Genomic DNA, 20,637 nt, shown 5'->3' on the forward strand with positions numbered 1-20,637 from the left:
CTCCGTCCAGAATGCTGAAGAGGGTCGGATGTTGGCTACATTCTGTCCATTCGAAAAGGGCCACTACAGAGCATCTGGAGCCGTTGATGCATCACTTCGTCGCAGCTTCTTCCCTTCCTCCTCTACAGTCAGTCACTCTCGATCTCGTTACTAGTCATCACAGTTGTTGTTCATGTTTTCATTCAAAGATCAAAACGCATCATCTACCGGTACTGGACCTACATATCTCCCACAAAAGCTGAGCGCAGCACTATAACAACGAAGCAAGACCATCAGCCAAGGCGTGTCGTTCTGGCGTTAAAAGGAGCAAACGGCCGCAGATCTGACAGAATCAATATCAGCCAGATTTCCCACGGCTCTCTTCATGAAGACAATGGCGACCCGAAAGTTCCTTTTGTCCCGTTCATGGAGCCTTTGCACATCACATGGATCAGACCAACGTGTGAGCAAAAGCCTTTGTGGTAGGTCCAACCACGCGTCATCTATTGCGGCAACTGCACCAGGCACTCTTGTCTATTGATGAAAAAAGTCTACGTCTACTGCATATGTCACCACGTCAGGGACGTACCTCAGCACGCAAGGTCGGTTCCCGCTCGAATCGGATCGCGCCATGAATGAGCGCCTCTATGCAGGTTTGTCCCTGGTATAACAATACCGGTAGCTGGAATCTTTGGACTCTCACATTGTCTGCGAGGCTGGGACTCTGGCGTTGACCAAAGCGCCGCCCGGCCACATGCAGCCTTGCGAGTGAGTGACAAACCTGTAAGTGTGAATTGCCCACTGACCCACTTTTGGAGAGTGTCGTTAATGCGACTTTTAAATGAAAGATGCGTACGGGTGTGGCGCAGCGCAGGTGGACTTTACTCTTTACCATGTCAGTGTTGGGATGAGGCTTTCAAGGCTTGGAAGGGAACTGGTCTGATGTTGGGATTAACAGAATGTGTGAGATGGTCGATTGAATGCATTCTTCCACCTCAGTCTTTCTTGTTCCTCTCCTTCTCCTGCTCTTCCTCCCTAAATATATCTCCATTCCCATTGGCACTACTCTCATCACTCCCTGCACTCTCCTCGTCCCTCCTCTTCTCCTGCTGAATATCCGGCGCAGGCGCAAACTTGCTCTTCGCGCGGATCTTCTTACCATACAGATAAAAGAAGATGGGCATGGGTGCCAGAACGACCGCCACACACCCAATGAGCGTCGATGCCCACTGTATGCCCATGCCTTGGAACATCTGCGTCGCGAACAGCGGGAAAATACCGCCGAAGATAGATCGCATGAAGGTATTTGCCGCGATCGCGGAGGCAGCAAACATGAGGTAGGCGTCCACAATGTAATTAAGCAGCGAGAGGAAGATGCTGAAGATGCCGAAGCCGGTGAAGAGGCCGCTGAGAACGGGCACGATCCAGTGCACGTTACCGCTGTAGCCGGTCCAGCCGAACCAGAAGAGGCCACCGGAGAACAAGACGCCACCAACCATGCTGATGGGTAGACGCCATTCGGGCACCGGAACGTTGTTGTTGGCTTTGAGTTTCTTGACGTAGCGCGGATTGGTCAGGACGATGACGACGAAGGCAATCATTTCGCCGGTTATCATGCCGAAGTAGGCGAGGCCGGAGAAGCCTGAGGACCAGCCGTAGACGCCTTGGAAGACGAGGGCGTATGCTGTGAGGACTGTTGGGGGTCAGCAGGAGCTTTTGCCGATAAGAGAGGAGCTTAATTTACAGAGGTACAGGAGGCCATAGACGAAGGACATGTAAATCGTGATAAGCAGAACGATTGGCTCGGTGAAGAGGATGCGCATAGGTCTGCTGACGTTCTTGATGATCAACTCTTTGAAGTCAACCTCAATTTCCTCCTGCTTGGCGTGGATGCCCCAGTTTTTCGTTCTTCTTCTCAGTTCAGCAGCCTTGTTAATCAACACAACCGGTGGATATGTTTCCTCAAGGAAAAAGAGCAGAAGCCCAAAAGTCAGAAATCCCATGAGCGAGCTGATGTACATGGTCCAGCGCCAACCAAGGTACGACTCTGTGATGAAGCCGCCGATGCACGGCGCGACTAATGGACCAACAAAAACTGTGGCGGAGAAGACGGCAACTGCTAGACCGCGGACTTCGTTGTTGAACATATCTGCGAACACAGCTGCCACGATAGCGAGTGGTGAAGACCCACACAGTCCTGCGAAGAAGCGGCAGATCATCACGGTCTGAATATCTTTGGCAACTGCGACTGCGATGGTGAAGATGGAGAAACCAAACGCGGCAATGACAAGTGGTGGACGACGGCCATACAATTCGGAGATAGGAGCCCACATGACTAAATCTGAGAGTCAGGGGGTGCGCGTAAAGCGAGTAGTGGGAGTGTGAAGACTTACGCGGTCCGAAGGCGTATCCAAACACGAACAAACTCGTGCCCAGTGTACCGACTTCTCTGCCAACGCCAAACTCAGCAGCAACAGGAAGAGTTGCGCTAGAGAAGATGGAAGAGCCCATAGATGCACTCAGCGCATCGAAAGCAAGCATAACACCCATGGCGAGTTTCTTATTTGTGGTCCAGTTCTGCGCGTGCAGTGGATCATCATGACCATTAAATTCCACAACGTATTCTTCACGGTCGGGTAGAGGTGGAGGAAAGGGCTTGCCGGCGCCTAGGCTCGGCAGTGGCTTCTCGGTCTTGCGGCGAGTGATGGTTCGTGAAAGGCGCGAGGGTACCTGGGAGGCACCCACAGTACCAGCATGTTGACTGCGGTGTGTTTCGATACGTGTAAGAGCAACTGGGTTTCGCTCGGTAGGGTGTCTTTGCAGTATTGTGCCGCTGGATTGTTGCGTCGAATCGGTATAACCTCGAGGGCGTGTATTCGACGATCGTGCGGTGCGGATCTCTTCGAGGCGTGCGCCCTGGGCAGTACTCCGCGAGCTGGCAGAGCTGGTAGAAGATGACGTCGTTTGGCGAGACAGTGGTGCTTCCTCCTCCTCGATTTTCCTGCTCGTGGTCGATGTGAGTGGCTCTTCATGAGGCTCCGTTGCGCTTGCTACAGGATCCTGATGCACAGAATGTCCATTCGCTTCTGCATTTCGCACGATCTCCTCATATGTTGGGTCGCGGCCGTGGCGTTCGTTATACTCGCGGCGAAATTGACGATTGGGGTCCCATTGCGTGAAGCGGTCTGGCGATGCGTTCGCCTCGTTGCGTAGCACTTCAAGATCAGAGTCCTGCATTGTGCGTGCGTGGAGTCCTCCAGTCTACGAAGTACTGTTGCAATTGCAGGAAAAATACGGAAATTTCGAGGAGATAAACAGCGCCGTGGTACCGCGGCCGATTCTGCGGGCGCTGACGTCGCTGATCGGTGGATGCGCTGAGACTAACGCGCACCAATATGCCGTAGTGTGTTGCTTGTCGGTATCCGGATACGGTAGTTTGTGATACCCTCGCTGTGGTTACTTATTGCAATTGACTTTAGGGCCTAGGACAGCTTTCCTATTGAATTGTGCGCTCATCGCTGTCTATAAGTTGGACGTTGTCGGCCGCGCTTTGTGTCGGCTCCGCAAATTTTGTTTGTTTGCGCCGAACGTGCACCCGACAACTCGATCGTTGTTGCATACCTGCAGGTCCACCGTCGTCATCCTGCCAGAAGTCCCGTATGTAGGCACTTGTTAGCCGTCGATATCGGTAAGCAGTCGCGGGCTTGCAATTGCTGGACAGGCTGGATAGGCTGGACAAGGGAAAGGGTTCGAGGCGGGCGTAATAAGGGTGGTGACGTCATGCCGATAACGCGCTGGGTAAGGAAGCCCTGAGAATTATCATCACCGCCTTCGTACGAAGATCTCGGGGTGTTGCGGATTGCAGAAGAGCGAGCTGATGGAGCCACGTGAAGTATAAGATGCGTATGGTTTCTACTTCAAATGTGAGATATTCTGAAGGAAGCTCCTCCTGTCGCAGGGGCGTTCAGGTTTCATTATATCCCTGGACAGTACGGTTTGGTTGTAATGGAGCACTCGTAACTGGAGATTGCATTTATGGCAATACAAATATGGAGTCGAGGCCATTTTGTGCAGCCTGGAGCCGGCCCAAGTATTGACGCCATGGGAACGAAGTTGTTGTCTCCTATTAATGCTCAGAGGTGTGCAAGGTATGCGGACTTGCACCTTGTAGTTCTCCATCATCGTCTTCTGAAACATATCCTGAAGATGGACCGACTTTGCCTCGTCGAGGGAAAACACTTGCGTGGCGTAGATCTCGCATGTGCCGCCCTGCCTGCCGATCCACCACTTGGGGCTCGGTCTTCCTACCCACTGCAACTATGGTAAGTAGAATTCGAAAGCTGAAGAAGCCTCGAAGTGCGTGATCCCAGACACCGGTCCCTGGGGCACCCACGACAGACTCTTCACGCATGGACATCTTTGCGAGGTCTGTCATAGTGCAGTGATTGTGCAGAGATTCCCTGGACTGATCTGACGAGAGGATATGAACATGAGGTCTACGCCCTGAATTGTCAACAGCTTGCCATCATCAAGAAGGATGGATTTCAACAGTATGAGATAGTCCTCAGCCGTGCCGGACAGCCCTGCGCTGCCATATTCATCCTTTGCGTCCACTGGCTGCTTAAAAATAGCGCTGGCAGGATCACTGTTAACAAGAGGTCATCAGGTGAGGGTCGAATCAACATGGGCAGGGGTTCGCCCCTGCATTTTGTTGTGAGATATATTGAAGAATGTTGCGGTGCAAGTCGGTCCTATAGCCTTGATCGTCACCTCTGTTGACTACCTTGGACTAGCACGTCTCAGGACATGTATATATGGTCGCCTCCTAGCTAGCAAGCAACTCAGCGCAGTTTTCCATCGACTATACAGCGGCTACGTCTGCCGCAACAAAGAAGATATCGTGCACGCCGAGACCGTCGAAGATATTCTGCCGCATGTACGACGCCAGGGTGCATTCATTGGCACGAGCAACCATCAGTCCAGCAACGTCGAGACTAGGGCCGTATGGAAACACTGAGCCGGGCTCGAAGACGAGTGAGTGTACGAAACACTTTTCGACTGAACTGCGCATCAACTGTCACTCCCCACCCGGTGGTTGCCGCCATTGCAGTAGTGTGAAGAGGAAGTTGTAGGAAGACCACTTGTATGAGTCAGGAGATAGCGAATAGCAAGCCGCTCTTTGAACGGGGTCAATATAGGGCTGCCGTCGTGGCTGAAGAAGAGGACCTCCAGACTCGCCCACTTACGCAAGAGACGCTCGATACCAGCGCTTGAATCGAGCGAAACAAGGCCACGCTGGACGCATTGTAGCGCTGTGACAGTTATTGCGAGCTTGACGCATGAAGAAAAACCACATGATGGTTTTGGTCGACACTGTTGGTGACGTGGCAATTCTGAGGGTGACATAGTAGGCCAGGTAATCTACAACATCCGTAGCCTGGAATCAGTTAACGTCACAGGACGGTGCACTATTCTTCTCCTACTTACCTTCCTGAGTCAAGGCTGCAGCTAGAGCCGTACCTGGTAGAAGGCATTAGCGGCCTGACTGCACCGCTTGCTGAATTGCTTCCCCGAAGCTTGCTGAAGACACGTTTACCACCAGCTGCACTTCTTGAGGAGCGGAATGAAATGATGTTAGGATGATGGTCGACCCCATCACTAGAGGAGCCACCGTGACAGGCTACCTACATGGCTTGTACAAAATAAGGTTAGACGCTGAGGCGGGACTTCTCCAGCACAACGAGCGAGGCTGACGGAGGCAGGGGTGTGGATGGGCACCATTAGCGTCGAGGCAAAATCGAGGGGCAAGACTACACCTCCAAATCCCGCATCTACGCAAAACACCACCATCGTCACTCTTTGACCAACAACGGGTCGTTGCTACGCGGTAACATCAGACGTCAATCCGAGATTGATCCCACAAAACGCCGTGTACAACTTGCAAGAGTTGCACGCACAGCCATTTGAGAGCTCCGACATGGGCTTAATCTCCGGTCACAGCAACAAGACTATGGGCTGATATATTCGTGAGCCTGCCTGCGCTTACGCTTATTAGGTGTTCTGCATACTTTCGAAGCGCCTGAAGAAGACTGCACAACCCATATCTCCACATAACGCTACTGTGGCCCGCGTGGGCTCCTCTGGAGTATTTGTGCTACAGGTCATCTCGATTCATCGACTTGGCACAATTACGGGAATCTCTGGGCCCAGGAAACCTTGTCAATTCATCCGAATCCGGTGTGTTGAAGGCCATCTCACACGTCCAGACGTCGACGTTGTCACTTCTACGGCACGGTGATAGCAATAGGGCCCACGGTGACCCAATCGATATGTGTGATCTGTATAATCTTGCATGCACAAGGCTGCAAAGGGAAGCGGCCAATACTCTGCTCGTCCCATCTTTGCCATCATACCATATGGCTCGATCATTTCAACGTCACTGAACAGGAACATTCATCTGGCAGTACTCGAAAGATTACCTGACCCTGCGCAACAACTGCTCTACGGGATCTACATTTACAAAAGCAGCCGGGTGCGAGCATGCTCTTCAAAGTAGCATCATCATGTACAACGCCGCAAAACCCACGGTAAGCAATTGCTTTTCTTCCAGGTGGGGTCACAACGGGAAACGCTCCCAACGCCGTTAACGGTGACAGGGCTCTCTATCCCTCATCCCGCAAATACACTCACCTGGATTCGAGACGAGGATAGACATCTGCTAGGTTCTCAGCGACTATACTGACGACTACACGATATCTGTCCGCTACAAGAGTCGCACAATCAGGTACAGCCACCAAGGATTTGGTTCGGCTGTCGCTCATCGGCCCGTAAGTATTGTCGCTAGCGGCCTGTGCAAGGCGATTGTTCCTTCTGTGCATGACAGAAGATCCCGAAGTCGTTTCAAGCGAAACCTCATGTGGCATGGCGTCCGCTGCAATCCTTGTGGCAATCACTTCGAGGTTCCCAAAAAGTGAAATCCTGCATCGGCAACCGCTCGATTCGAGACGTTGACACAAAAGAAATTATGTAGCCATGGGCGTTGTCGCCACGCTTATCGGTATTGCGCCCACGCATGGCCGGCAAATCTACACTACCCGGCCTTGCCTTAAAGTCCATACCGCAAGTATCAGATGCTTATCATCACTGCAACCGCCACGTAAGTAATCGCTCAGGTGTTGAAGGAACCCAGCAAATCTGACAGTTTGAAGGAAAGAATGTTCAAAGAACTTGCGAGATGACACGCAGTTCCTGGGGCGGCCGCTGTCCTTGAACCAAATGTGATGTTCCCAATCGGGACGCTAGGCTTCCTGGTTCGCAACGGCGTGAACTCTATAGCTAAGTGGCTACCCTGCATACTCAAGTGCCGGCTCCTATATGGAACCCCGTGAGGATGCAGCAGCATGCGTTCGAACGACCTGCAGCCCCGGATGTAGACTTCCGCTGTCACAATCGAATACCTGTGTGGCACCGCATAATCGAGTATGCATTGGACCCATCGATCGTGCCGATGCAACAGTACACTTTTTCCGCTTTACGGAAAATATTGAAGCGTATTGGCTGAAACCATCGCTTTCTTTTGGCAGAAGAAAGGGCTGCTGGCCTCCGTACTGCTGCAGCTTTGATACCGTTCATCCCCACCGGAGCCACGTCCACATAACGGTTCTGTCTCCATCAGCCACAGCGTACTTATGGCAGGCATCCCCCAGCTTGGTATTCGTAACGCCGGACTCGTCGTCTTTTATTTCCTTGTGCATTTACACGCTGCGCAACAACCTCACCTACAATCACCGAGATGCCAGGAGGACTCCATCCTCCCATTGAGGTGATCCTCAAGTGGCCCGCGCCCAATTATGTCAACCCAACAACTAGACCTAACACCATCTTCGTCATCGCCTGCGTATGTGGTCCGGTTACTTTCGCCATGTTGATGGCACGTCTTTGGGTTCGCATCTTCCATCAGCGTAATCCCGGCTGGGATGACTGGCTTGTTGTTGCCGGCACTGTAAGCTCGATGACAACTCCCACAGGAACTGCGCTGACAATCACCAGATTCCTACAATTGCCGCTACTTGCATGCTTCCAATAGGTCAAGTCTACTACCTACTATTCCGGCTTGGCTAACACCCAGTAGCAACCAACATCGGCTTCAATCGTCATATTTGGGATATCGATTTCCTCAAAGAGCCCGAGCGCGGTGTCACTACACGCAAATACGTCCTTGCACTTTTGTGCATCTTCTGCGTTGCCTCCGGTCTGATCAAGATATCGATCCTGCTATTCTATCGCCGCCTGTCTTCTCGCGTCGTCTCGAACCGCTTTCGCTGGGCCGTCTGGATCACAATCGCCTTCATCGCCTCATCCACCGTCGCTTTCACAATTGTGCCAATATTTGGATGTGATCCCATCTCTGCGTTTTGGGATCAAGCAAACGTCGTCCTGGTGCTTAAAGGCTACAAGTACCGCTGCTTCAACGAAGGCGCCGATGTTTTCTCCGCATGCGTCATCTCCACATTCCAGGATCTGATCACTGCGGTATTGCCTACCTTCCTCTATTGGAATCTACGCATTCCAGTACGGCAGAAAATCGCACTCTTTGGCATCTTCGCCATCGGATATGGCGTGGCCGCACTCGGTGCTCTGCGTGCCTACTACAGCTGGCAGATCTACTTCGGCACGTACGATTCCACCTGGGTCACCTGGAATCTCTTCATTACCACCATGCTGGAGCTGCACGTCGGTTGCTTTTGTGCGAATGCACCCTGTCTCAAGGTCTTTTTCAAGTACTTCTTCCACGAGAAGCTTACCTCGAATGCCAAACGATCGGAGGCATCTGGGCAGAAGGGTCAGCTCTCTGGTACTCAATCCACCAAGTCCTCTGCGAGCATGCTCAGGGAGAAAGTGTCCCACTTCTTCTCCTCGAAAAGCAGTAGTGCACACAGCCGCGACGGCTATCTGTCCGAGCCTCATACAGACGTCTCGGTTGACAATCATGGTGGAGTACAGGTTCAAAGACAGGTGTGCGTCACAATGTCACCACCACCCGCCGTCGGTGCACAGCCGACTGGTCGCGGCCTGCGAGAGTCTGCAGACACAACGGACATGATCTGCGCCCAGTACTACGATGATATTGAGTTGGGTCGCTTCACCACAGACAGAAACTCGCACGTCTCAAGCCACCATTCGCATGGCGTCTTGGAAGATCCAGATGCGGAGGCGTTGCCGGCCATGCCACAGGCGGCCAGATCACCACGCTCAATGAGGTCGTTCATCTCATTTCATCGCGAATCCAGATCACCACGGGCATTAACACACCCAGAGTGGCCTAGCTGGCCCTTGCCTACCACCATCCCGGAAGAGAGACATGATGACGGACAACGTCCAAACTTACATCCTCCACGGAGCGCTAGCTGGACGAAACCTGATTGGCAGACATGGACTTGAAGTCGATAAAGTTACTCTGGACGAGACCAAGGGCGAGGTACGAGGCTAAGATTTAGTACGATCCCCGAAATTTCAGACCTGCGCTTGCGTTCGGCCGCCGTCGCACGATCCAGCGGTACAGCTAAGCGTACCGATCAACAACAACGACTATGGGAAAGCCAGCGTAACTCCTCGCGGACAGACCGGCTTCGATCATTACATCCCGCTCCGTTTTTTGCCCCGGATCTCCATCCGACTCGTCGTGGCAAATTGTATCGCTCGTCACAACAGAGCCGAAATGCCCAAATCTGCAGCGTCGACTGCAACGAAGGTGAAATCGCTGGACGGGAGTCAAATCTGGCATCAGACGAAGGGATCTGCTTGTTTGACCTTCGAAGAGCCTCTTGTATCGCTGTTGCAGCTTCTTGTCGATGCACCACGTCCCCTAGCCTTACAATGCCCTTCGTCTTGCACATGCAGTCGCGTCCATATCATTTGTATCGAAAGTTTTCGACGGCGAATGATCGGGTTCGATGGTGCGATATTAGTGCTGCAGCAGCTTGAACTTGACATGGCTATGGCTCACACTGGATGCCTAGAAATTCAATGCTTACATCCTCGCGCGGTCGTTGTTTCAATATCTCTTACACTTGCCAAGCATAACGATACACTGTTTTCATAGGCCTTTCACAAAGGCATGTGACATTTGATCTGGGAGAACCTCACTGTCAACCTGCGCACAGGGCGCTAGCTTCGGGTTGCATCAGTGTACAACGTTCAAAGACGCCCACTCCATCTCGCTGATGGCGCCGTCGCAACACGCTTAACCCAGAATTGATTTCTCCAGCAACGCCGCATTTTCGGCTACTCGACTTGGCCCCTGGTATGTCCCACCATGTCAATCGTGTTCACAGACTTACCTACTTCAGTGACCCTGAATCGAATATATCACTATGCAATTCCACGCTTTAGCGGCGTATTCTGGCTAGAACACATCGCCTACCACACTCAGCTCACCGTGCCCTGGAACAATATCGCACAAGTCTGCCGCACGACTCGAAGGGAGACTCGACCTCTATATATAAGAAAGCGCAGCAAAAACTATGTCCTCCTGCCCATCTCCAAGGTCGATCTGTACCTCGGTGCTTTCGTGTACAGCCGCCCACCGATAAATATCCAGCGTCTCGAAGTGAGCATCCATACCAAGATCGACTTCGCTAACTTCTCACCGACTGGATACGACCTCCTCCAGTGCCTGCATCTCAGTCTCTGTGCCCCACGGAGACTGGGCTAGAGAGTTCCCGCCTCCAACAGTTCGCCCATGATCAAGCTAGTCCAATGCTTCACATTCACGGATGATGACGCGATTAAGAATAATTTCTGCCTCTTCGAATGCAATAGCTGTGTCAATCATCATGTAAGTCACCTGAGGGCCTTTCTGCATTATCATCGCCTGGAAACGAAAATACTGTATCAGATCTGTCCAAAGTCTGTCTTTCTTCTCTGCACTTAAGATCCGAGCAGTGGAAACTTGCGTAGCTATACGAAAGTCAGTCCGTCCCCTCGCCTATCTTGACTACACGAGGTATGAAGTCGATGGATTCTCGATGTCTGGGGCCATCAATGGTCAGCCGCGGAAAAGAAAAAATCTTTACCTTTCCCTCGTCATTGAGATGCTCGAGATTGACGTAGAAGTTGCTCCAGTCGCTGCTAATCGCCATATCAGCCAGAGCTCCACACTTTTCATCTGAACCTAGTACATCACAGTCCGACCAGGAGGTATTCACAGATTGTTGGCAGCCGCTGCCATACTCAAACTATTCATCCATGATTCCTTTCACTCCTACTCAACAGATTTCATAAATGTGATCGCTTATATTCCGCACTTCACTCGCGCATCGCACCACGAGTTCACAAAGCCACGCACACCAATCTGACCCTCTAAGGAAAGCGTTCGTAAACTCACGCACACAACTACATCAACCAGCAATGTCCATCTCATCAACCACCCCTCTTCTCCCTCCAAACCTACCCATAATCTCAAAAACCGTTGTACACGACATCGAGACCAAGCTAAACTACATCTTCCGCGACAAATCGTATCTACTCCAAGCTCTAGGCGCACAGGAATCGACGTTCTGGACTTCAGTACGCGCGTGGTCAAACACGCCCATGCTCAGATCGTCCAAACTGGACAAAGACCCAGAAGCGCTCCTCCGAGCTGCCCGGTACCTGGGCCTTGAGAGAATCACAGTCTGTAAGGACGACGAAGAAAGATCTAGTACATCCCCCTCTCTGCACACTTTTCGGAGTGGAAACGGCCTACTGATACTTCTAACAGACGACACACAGACCAAGACCGTGAAGCGCGTGCTGTTGGCGGTGTATATGGATGGTAAGGATCAGAGGTTGGTACACCATGCAGCTAACCATCTCGGGCTTTATATCGCGTATCCGTTCAAAACGACCAAGATTGTGGCGGGTGCGGGGGTGGAATTCAATCGATGGTGAGAGAGGCGATACTGGGGTAGAGGATGAGCATCGGATGGAGATGGAGATATTCTGGTAGCTTGGGTGCGCTATGCATTTAGAGGGATTTGCTTGTGGGTTATGGAGGTCGAAGCGCAGATCCCGGTTAGTGTACTGCTATAGAAGGTAGACGAACATATCGAACGTCTTGTAAGCGACATCATTTTGTCTTTACCATCTTCCCGTGGGCTCGCGAAGGGACACACGAGCACTCAACGTATACCAGCCCACCTCACTTCAATGTGTAATTGCTTCTGGGCCACTCAAACTCTCCGTCCATGAGCCGGTGTCGCATTAAAAAGAGATCTGCTGTTCACTGAAAACTAAAAGCCGCTTGAAAAGGTAGCCTTCTTGGAAGGTTCCGACGATGCAAACAGCTGGTAAGCGGACAAAGTAGGCGGATTTGAGACGTGGAGGCACTCACCAACCCCTTGACCACCACTTAGACTCCATTACAGCCTTGTACGGGTTTGGACCAGTAGACAAGAAGCTTCGATTTTTCATATGAACAATCCTGTGGCTGGGCTTACGATCTGTGCTTATCCCAAATAGACCACTAGTCTTGTCAGAACTAGTTGCTACAATAGTGAGCTCCGCGCCACGATAGCTTGCGTCCATCCTGCTGACCTGATCTGCCTTGTGTGATCTTTGCGTTTGGTCGATACAATAATCATCAGCCCACAAGTAATGATAGCCAAGCTCCATAGTGACTTTCATTGCGTCTTTTACTGCCTGGAGAGCCTGCGAAATACCTCCGGAGTCCTCTACGGTATCAGCTGGTGTCACTGTGGAACCCTAGGCATAGCTCAACAACGCTCCTGATATGGAAATCAGGCAACGACGGAAAACCAACCATCTTATCACACGTAATCTACGCCTCGGGCCTGATCAGGAGAGCTAAGTACTTGACCTCCATCAGCAGCCTTCCTAGAAGCGAACCACAGACTCTGCCCCGATTTCCGCATACGCAGTCCCATCCCCAAGTACGTCTGGGTGATTTGTACTACCAGTGAGCGAGGATCTGCAACACATCGCGCACCACGCCTCATTCGAACCCACGAAGGAGCTTGTGTCTCTGGGAGCAACAAGGCGAAAGAAAGCCAGACGCCCAGGACACGCTCTGGAGGTCTAGCAGTATTGTAGCCAACAAATAGGACTCTCGAACGACAAAGATTCTCGCAATTAGCTAGAGCAACCGGCGCATTTGCAGCAGGGGAATACGGGATCTTGATGGGGAGGTGTGGACAAGAGACGGGCGCCTTTGTACTCGGCTCCCACAACAAGCCAGATAGATACTACTTCAATCATTTCACATGATGCATTCTCCACAAGCCGCTACAAAACGCAACCTAGACCCTGTTGGATCCAACCGCCCAACCCCCGCTGCCCTCCTCACAAGCCGTCACGAGAAACGAGTCCTATCTCATCCTTCCATCGAGGCCCTGCAAGTCTCTCTCGAGATCGTTCCACTGCCCCTGCTGCTGGAACGCCTCTTGCGGCCGGGGATCCTCATAGCCCGCGCGGTCGTAGTTGTTTGGGATCGGGACCTGCTGGCCCGGCTGCGGCTGCCCTGCGCCGGCACTGGGCTGCACGCGGACCATCTGGCGGAAGCGGTTTACCTCATCGAGGATCATGCGCTTCATATCTGGGATCTCGTCGACGACTTCGAACTGGAAGTCGAACGTCGTCGGGCAACTCGGCTCGTCGGACGGGTCGTGCCAGATCTGCAGATAGGGGTGCTCAAGCGCTTCTTCGACGCTGATGCGGCTGCTAGGGTCGAAGGCGAGGAGGCGGTCCAGCAGGTCTAGCGCGTCGGGGTTGGCGTTGGGGAAGAGGGATTGGAAGGTCATCTTCTGCATGCGCGGGAGGTTGCGGACGTACTCTTGGGCGCGGGGCGAGCCGATGCGGGACAAGGTTTCTTCGTTGGGCGTCCCGAGGTAGTGCAGGATCTGATTCAGCTGGTCGACGTAGTCGCGGCCCTTGAAGAAGGGCTTGCCGCCGAGCAGTTCGGCGAGGATGCAGCCTACCGACCATACGTCGACTGCGAGGTTGTTAGCTTGCATGTCCGGAGTTAAATGTGGGGTGGCCGGCTAAAGCGGCGCTGGACCCTGAGCATCGTCGGCGGTTCGATGCCGGTGAAATTGGAGCTGTGGTGTACGTACTGGCTTTTGTGTAGCTCTGGAAACTCAACATGATCTCGGGCGCTCTGTACCAACGAGTGGCAACGTACTCGGTCATGTATCCGGCGTTCTCCTCCGGGTCCATTGAGAAGCCTCTGGCCAGACCGAAATCGCAGATCTTGAGCTCGCAGTCGGCGTTCACAAGCAGGTTACCAGGCTTCAAGTCGCGGTGGAGGACGTTCGCGGAGTGGATGTACTTCAGACCGCACAGGATCTGGTAGATGAAGGACTGGAAATGGGCGTCGGTGAGGGGCTGGCCGGAGCGAATGATAGCTGCCAGATCGCACTCCATGAGCTCTGGGATGTTGTTAGCGTTGTGCGTGCTCGCGAACATGGAGAGGACCTGTACCTTCGTAGAGGTAGCACTCGTTAAAGTTGTCTGGGCGGGGGATGTCCATATCGTAGAGACATGTGATCTGTGCTGTGTTAGCATGTTCCTCCCGAACCGCATGTGCTGAGTATGTACGTTGCGGTGTCCCCTGAAGTGCTGCAGCAGCTTGATCTCGCGCAGGGCACGCTTGGCGAGGATCTTCTTGCTGAAGACGTTGGTGACCTTCTTGATGGCGACGCCCTCGCCCGTCTGGTTGTTTGTTGCGGCGCAGACGATGCCGTAGGCGCCCTGGCCCAGTTCCTTGGTCACATTGTACCGCTCGTCAACGACAAACTCCTGGTTGAAGACCTTGAAGACCTTGCGGTTCGCGAGGTCCGACATGGCGGCGGGCGTGGCAGCGGCTGCTGGTGCTCAAGGCTCGGTGGTGCGCGGGCGAGGCAGGCGGGGTCGTAACTTAGAGCGCGTGTTGGGTGACGCAGCGGACAATCTTGCTAGCGAGGGTCGCGGGTCAGGTCGCAAGACGGGCAGGATCAACGGGGATTTGCGGGCTCTGCAGGCGGCAGCTGGGTGCTACACGGCAAAGGCTGCGGTTTGAAGGACAGCTCTAGGCGCTGGACGGAGAGTGATGCGTGATGACAAGGCGGGGCTACAACTCGAAACGGAGTCCTGGAGGAATTCGAGGGATTCGAGGGATTCAGCAGACGAAGAATTGCAAGAGTCTTCACCGCAATGCACAGCGAACACGAGAAGATACGGGGAACCGCTCAACTGCAGCGCGCACTAGAAAAAGCGGTGCCTGTCGCGTTGCCCGTAAGCTTGGAGGGGTCGTTGACGGGGTTGTGCAGCTGATGGCGGCCTCGAAGCGGCCTAGCACACCGCTGCGGCCAAGCCGCCCACCACTCACCTTGTGCGCAACGTGGAAGACTGACGTACTACCACAGGGCTGATGCAAGTTCGAGCCGCTTCACCGTTGATGATCGCTCGCAACGTTCGGCTGCCCCGTGCAAGCGCCGAGGGCATCCACAGATTGACGTTTCCGTTGCTTGAACGAGAAGGTTGAGCCTGCATCATCTCAGACCATGTACCAGGTCACGAAGCGGGTCTTGGGAACATGGTTCGATAACGACAGAATATGTCTGACAATGAGAAAGCCTGTAAGTACACACATGAAGGGGTATTCGAATAGAAATGACAAACGCCGTGATATCTGAACCCCAGTCCTGCAGACATGTCTAAGACCGTGGACGCCATACCCGCCGCCCCGGTCGCTCCGTGTGCCGCTCAATGCGATCGAGATTGAATTACCGATGGCGCCAACACCACCGAAAAGGCCAATTATAGTCAGCAACCCGAGTCCACACCCTCATAATCACGACTCGTAGGAAAAGCGCCGCCTTGAGTTATCGGGCGCATCAAGAGGAGAAACAGGACAGCGCGAATCTTCCAACAAGTGGCCATCTTGTTGTGCGCGGTATGCTGGTAGCTGGTAGAACGTATCACCTGCTTCCAGGTGGGCTCCATCCCTGGGTGCTCGTGGTGTAACGGGTGACACACCCGCGGTTGGTAATGTGCTGTTGAGCATGACAATCTCATCCAGAGAGACCAATGGTGCAGGTCGAGTCCGAGTTGTCGTTGTAGTCTCGGCTACAGCATGTGGATCGACACCATTGACGTTCTTCTCTCGCACCATCATCGACTCTTTCTCAGATAGCTGGCGACTGGCGGCTTCCTGCGGCTTAGGAATGTCTCCCATCATCTCATAAACTGGTCGCTCTGTATTGCCCACCTCCAACACCTCAATAGAGCCTGTCTCCTTCCCGTCTGTACTCATCTCATGCCGGTAGACGTTTGTTTGTCCGGGCAGCTCGGCCTTGGGGAACACGTTTGGTCCGTTCTCACTTGTGGGTGAAGAAGGAGACTCGTCTGTGTCAGTGGGTGACGCCTTCCTTGCGGCTTCTGCATCGGCTGCTTCCTTCGCACGCTGCGCTACTATTGCGTTGCAACGTCGCCGCCAGAAGTGTCCGGCGATTGCAGTACCTATGAAGACCACGAGGAACACGCAGCCTACTGCAACTCCGACTATTACCCCTGTATGTGACTCTCCAGTCCGATTCGTCTTGGAGACAGTAGGTGCCAATTTCGCATAGTCTGGAGAGACAATGGGCAGAACTTCCGACGGCTTTCCGTAGCTCCAGTCGCACTGATATATGCCAAATCGAGCGCGTTCGTGGTCAACTGTAATGTATGCTTCCTGCAGGAACATTCTCCCCAGAGCCCACTGGCTTTCGTCTTTGCCGGGTCTCAGAGGAAAGTACTTTGTTGTGTCATTCAAGCCCCTGTACGGTCGCTGGGCTTGCAGATCGAATGCACCATAAGGCAGTGTGATGTGGATTATCTGATCCGAGGAATATGACTGTCGTAAGCTGAATGTAATGCTGGGATTCTGCGCCTTCAATGTTTCATGGAGTAGGTCGTCCACGAGGTAAAGCCCAGTCTTGTTGTCATACGTCAGGCCGAATGCCTCCTCAAAAGCATCACAGATCGTCTGGGGTAGCCAGAGCTCTGCGACAGTCGTGTCGATTGAGAGCGTTACGTTGCCGGTTGAAGATGGAAGGAGGTTGATGTTGGACTGAGTCCTGGTGTTTGCGGTCAGCCCCGCGAGTTCCACTACCAGCTCACGTTCATTGTCAGGTGCAAACACGAATAAGGCGTCATTAGGAATGTATCGTGAGGCGTCGTGACCACCGAGAGTCAAGCTGCTGAGGAATGCTACACCGTCTGAGTGGGTTAGCATAGACACACACTCGTCGAAAGTTTCGTGACGTACGATACTGAGAGCCTGCTGTGAAGCCATAAGAACGACTGGGGATGTTGCCTTGCTCGAATAGCATAGTCATATAGCTTGGGACAGGTGGTATTGTCGATACATCCGTTGACCAGTTAGTCGGTTTTGGGTGCAGGCCTAAGTGGCCCAGCCAGAAGTTGGGGTTCTTGAGGGTACCAATCGTGGTGTTGTCGACCGATGGACCCTCTTCGCCAGGTAAACCGAGTCCAATCGTATCATAACCGTAATGTCCATTTCCAGATAGGCCAAAGTTATCGCGGCCAACCCAGAGAGCCCAGAAGCCCTGCTCATACCATGTGTTTGAGCCTATGATATTGAACAATTGACCACGGCTGCTCTTGCAGCTGCTGTCGAGTTGCTCAACGGTCGTATTGGTGAGTGTATCTTCAAACACGCCAGTACACCCTGCTGGGTCCACGACCCATATTTGCTGACTAGACGTTGATGGTATGACTTGAATAATCGCTTGCTGTGAGCCTGCTCTTAAGCTGAAGGTGTTCCACGACCCATCAATTCCAGCCCAACCCTGATCTGGCGCAACCGTTAAAGGCGCTGGTACGCTTGATATTCCCTGCAGTAAAGTGTAACCCGGAACGTTGGTGGTGTTCTTCTGCACATAAATGGCCGAACAAAGCGAGAGGGATGTCCACAACAGGAGCGTAGCCAGGAACGTGCAACGGCGGCCGCTGCGGGGACGCATCATAGCGCTACCGTAGCGAGCGAGTGGAGGCAGGCGCAATCTACCAAACATCTGCAACCTAGACAGCAGACAGCAGACAGCAGTAACGATATCATCACTCCAACATCCTCGAATAGTTATCAGGAGCGCAGCGAGGAAAACGAATGAGAAATGCGGAGGCTACGCGCAGACCATATGAGGGCTGGACTGACTCTAAGACCTCAGCCGGCAGTCAAGGCCCAAGGGATCCTTCGCGGCCGGGCACGCTGTTCTAACGACGTTAGGCACCCTTCCACGGGCGCTGAGCTCTCCAAAACACGGCACCATGCGATTCGCTACGGCCCCGGCATCAGCCCTGCTGCGATAACTACCTTCCTCCCGCGGCTTTGCATGATGGTCCAACCATTCTTGCTAGATACTGGTAGCTAGAAGCGTGATATTATGAGATGCAACAGCCGGCGTTGTGTGAGCAATCTGTACTCCTGGCGACCCCGATTCCAGTACACGCTGATGAACAAGAAGCAAACCTCAATGGACATCGTCGCTCTTTGAGCTGTGTGCATAGAGAATTAGAGATGGCGACTCATCAGTCGCTCACCTCCGCAGCCTGCAATCATAGCGCTCAAGACGTGATAAACGCACTCTGCTATCCCTCTCTTGGCTGTTCTTGGAGGTGTTCAGCGCGGCAGACTCGGACTCGCCAACACTACACCAAAGTCTCTGTCTGATCGGCGCGCCCGACAGGGGAAAATCTGCAAGATTCGAACCATCTTGCCGGCTTTCATGCCTTGCAGACGCATCTCAGAGCCGCTGCATGGCATAGCTGACAGCTGTGCCTCTACAAAAGCATGAACCCGCAATTTCACCTGCACTGCCCAGCATCATCAATCAGCAAGCGAGTGTTGACTGGTCGTGCAATTTCCAGGGCGAGTGACTGGCCGGGGCGCACAAATACAAGCGTTCAACCGTGCTGAGAACGGCACAGCCGGTTCGTTAGTGGCTTGTACGTCAACGAGCACCAAGTGGTTTGCGCGCTTGCTCGATCTTACCAAGAACAGCAGGGTTTCTGGCTCTTTAGAAGTACCTACTGAGAGTGCGATGGGTGTGTCCCACATGCCGAGTCTTGCTGAATGACAAGGTATTTCCGGGGGTGCTGGATTCATGGGCGATGCTGGTCAGCATACATAGCTGGTGGCTGGAAGCTAGTGAAAAACCCATGTCCGTCCACGACCTTCACCAAGAGACGACCAGTCGAGCCTGAACCACGTTGGTGCATTCGCTCTGAACCAGATATCACCACCCTTCGTTCGAGTCAGCCTTGTCGCTACGACGGTCGCTCTTTTGCACAGCATGCCTGGGTAAGCTGTCCATCGTGAAGACGTGGTCTTGCGACAATCACTCGATGCGTTCTGTTTAGCGCAGCTTTCGACTGCCATCACATTCCACGGCCGCAGTAGCGTGAGCCACACCCGTGATATCAAGCTCATGGACCCGTCCTCGTATCGGCCAACAAAGCCACTAAGCCGCATCATACTATATCAGCACTTCAAAGGCTGAGTCTTCGATATCTACACCCGCGACCGCTTCATAAACACTGTTACCGATATCACTATCCTATTACAGTGAACATACCTCTGGTATAGCCTTATCGACCAGCCCCGTGAAACCCATGCCTATCGACGCCGAGCCCGATTCGGATCATCAGAACATCACCGGAACGCGAAATACATCGTGTACGATCCAGGTTCCGAACGCCGGCTTCGAATAGTGGTTCTCGACAACATATGTTCACCCATTAACGATAACGAATAAATGGGGTAACTTCTCGGACCGGCTTCCATGACACACGACACCATTCGACGTGGCAAGCGCCATCGAAACCCAGTATGTTTGCATCTCTGGATGGGCCACAGATACAGAATGGGACTACATATATTACGGTTGCATTCCAGAAACTGTAAGACCCACAGCGGCCAGCGCAGCCGTGGTTTACAGAGCCGCTGTCCTACCGATTTCTACTCCAGCGGTGAAGAATGCGAATGAGATCTGTTTCTACGATCTTCCTCTTTGGGGCCTTACTTTAATGACCACAGCAATTGCATATCTTGTCAGACTGGGATGAATCAGGTACAACGACTGAGCCGTCAGAGCCTGAACCCACAGAAGGGCGGGGTCTCACGCGAACGATGAGGCCCTACATCTGCCAGTGCCTCACGAAAGGCGCCGTAAGTCCAGACTGTTGGCACCATTGGTATAGCCCCTGTTATAGTAGGACCGTCGTCTATCGTCGTTATTGGCACAAAAGTCCCGAGGCCTGGAGGGTCAGCAGTGACCGTTGGAGGCACTCCCGTCGCTCTGGCGCCATCGGCTTCGGCAATTGTAGTGGGAAAAACATCGTTTCTACTACCTCAGAACGTACGACCTGGATGACAACATACAGTTGGCATCTTTGGGGCGGTCTCTGTAATCGTCGGCCCTTCTTCTGTGGTTGTAAATGGTACGCAGACTTTACGCAATGCAGGTCCTCCAATTACCCTCGCGCCTGGAGCGGTCGTCTCTCTCTCCCCCTCAGGCACTGCTCTCGTAGTTGGCGGAACAACTGCAGTTCTTCCACAGGTGTTCAGTGCTGCTCCTCAATCAGGCGCCGCATTTGTATTGTACTTGAACGCGCCGT

The 20,637-nt window shown here is 53.1% G+C and overlaps 7 protein-coding genes across 7 annotated transcripts in view; 3 read left to right on the plus strand and 4 right to left on the minus strand.

Annotated features, from left to right (window-relative positions):
* Window positions 1–510: 510 nt before the first annotated feature.
* On the minus strand, window positions 511–3,692 carry M421DRAFT_417974 (MFS general substrate transporter). Its single transcript, XM_033591638.1, has 3 exons — window positions 2,373–3,692; window positions 1,724–2,314; window positions 511–1,672 (listed from the first exon to the last, which is right to left on the minus strand). The coding sequence occupies exons 1-3, from the start codon at window positions 3,214–3,216 to the stop codon at window positions 975–977; spliced, it is 2,133 nt and encodes a 710-aa protein (XP_033451571.1). The 5' UTR covers window positions 3,217–3,692; the 3' UTR covers window positions 511–974.
* Window positions 3,693–4,904: 1,212 nt separating this feature from the next.
* Window positions 4,905–5,454, minus strand: M421DRAFT_344580 (uncharacterized protein). The gene has a single exon (XM_033589517.1). The coding sequence runs from the start codon at window positions 5,383–5,385 to the stop codon at window positions 5,050–5,052; it is 336 nt and encodes a 111-aa protein (XP_033451572.1). The 5' UTR covers window positions 5,386–5,454; the 3' UTR covers window positions 4,905–5,049.
* A 2,317-nt stretch (window positions 5,455–7,771) lies between these two features.
* Window positions 7,772–9,420, plus strand: M421DRAFT_56758 (uncharacterized protein; the record flags this gene model as incomplete). The annotated part of the gene is made up of 3 exons (XM_033595436.1): window positions 7,772–7,981; window positions 8,029–8,065; window positions 8,111–9,420. The coding sequence occupies 3 exons, from the start codon at window positions 7,772–7,774 to the stop codon at window positions 9,418–9,420; spliced, it is 1,557 nt and encodes a 518-aa protein (XP_033451573.1).
* Window positions 9,421–11,388: 1,968 nt separating this feature from the next.
* Window positions 11,389–11,910, plus strand: M421DRAFT_2826 (uncharacterized protein; the record flags this gene model as incomplete). The annotated part of the gene is made up of 2 exons (XM_033588930.1): window positions 11,389–11,680; window positions 11,741–11,910. 2 exons carry the CDS (start codon window positions 11,389–11,391, stop codon window positions 11,908–11,910), a joined length of 462 nt encoding a protein of 153 aa, XP_033451574.1.
* A 1,436-nt stretch (window positions 11,911–13,346) lies between these two features.
* On the minus strand, window positions 13,347–14,820 carry M421DRAFT_56684 (SLT2-like MAP kinase protein; the record flags this gene model as incomplete). The annotated part of the gene is made up of 4 exons (XM_033595430.1): window positions 13,347–13,969; window positions 14,091–14,405; window positions 14,458–14,524; window positions 14,575–14,820. The coding sequence occupies 4 exons, from the start codon at window positions 14,818–14,820 to the stop codon at window positions 13,347–13,349; spliced, it is 1,251 nt and encodes a 416-aa protein (XP_033451575.1).
* Window positions 14,821–15,541: 721 nt separating this feature from the next.
* On the minus strand, window positions 15,542–18,140 carry M421DRAFT_417979 (acid protease). Its single transcript, XM_033591639.1, has 2 exons — window positions 17,267–18,140; window positions 15,542–17,217 (listed from the first exon to the last, which is right to left on the minus strand). Exons 1-2 carry the CDS (start codon window positions 17,985–17,987, stop codon window positions 15,809–15,811), a joined length of 2,130 nt encoding a protein of 709 aa, XP_033451576.1. The 5' UTR covers window positions 17,988–18,140; the 3' UTR covers window positions 15,542–15,808.
* Window positions 18,141–20,149: 2,009 nt separating this feature from the next.
* Window positions 20,150–20,637, plus strand: part of M421DRAFT_408904 (uncharacterized protein) — a gene marked incomplete at its 5' end in the record, with an annotated part of 1,285 nt that continues 797 nt past the window's right edge. Inside the window, 2 exons of the mRNA XM_033590361.1 lie at window positions 20,150–20,378; window positions 20,485–20,620. Coding sequence (XP_033451577.1) covers window positions 20,150–20,378; window positions 20,485–20,620 — 365 coding nt within the window. The remainder of the gene's footprint in view (window positions 20,379–20,484; window positions 20,621–20,637) is intronic.

The sequence above is a fragment of the Didymella exigua genome (genome assembly GCF_010094145.1).
Source record: "Didymella exigua CBS 183.55 unplaced genomic scaffold M421scaffold_6, whole genome shotgun sequence".
Lineage (NCBI taxonomy): Eukaryota > Fungi > Ascomycota > Dothideomycetes > Pleosporales > Didymellaceae > Didymella > Didymella exigua.

Bases quoted from the DNA above. Each gene is read 5' to 3' on its own strand.
- M421DRAFT_417974 (XM_033591638.1), bottom strand. From the start codon at position 3,216: ATGCAGGACTCTGATCTTGAAGTGCTACGCAACGAGGCGAACGCATCG. The intron at 2,315-2,372 runs GTAAGTCTTCAC...TCTCAGATTTAG, and splicing joins TGGATACGCCTTCGGACCGC to TCATGTGGGCTCCTATCTCC. The intron at 1,673-1,723 runs GTAAATTAAGCT...GACCCCCAACAG, and splicing joins CTATGGCCTCCTGTACCTCT to TCCTCACAGCATACGCCCTC.
- M421DRAFT_344580 (XM_033589517.1), bottom strand. From the start codon at position 5,385: ATGTCACCCTCAGAATTGCCACGTCACCAACAGTGTCGACCAAAACCA.
- M421DRAFT_417979 (XM_033591639.1), bottom strand. From the start codon at position 17,987: ATGATGCGTCCCCGCAGCGGCCGCCGTTGCACGTTCCTGGCTACGCTC. The intron at 17,218-17,266 runs GTACGTCACGAA...TAACCCACTCAG, and splicing joins CACAGCAGGCTCTCAGTATC to ACGGTGTAGCATTCCTCAGC.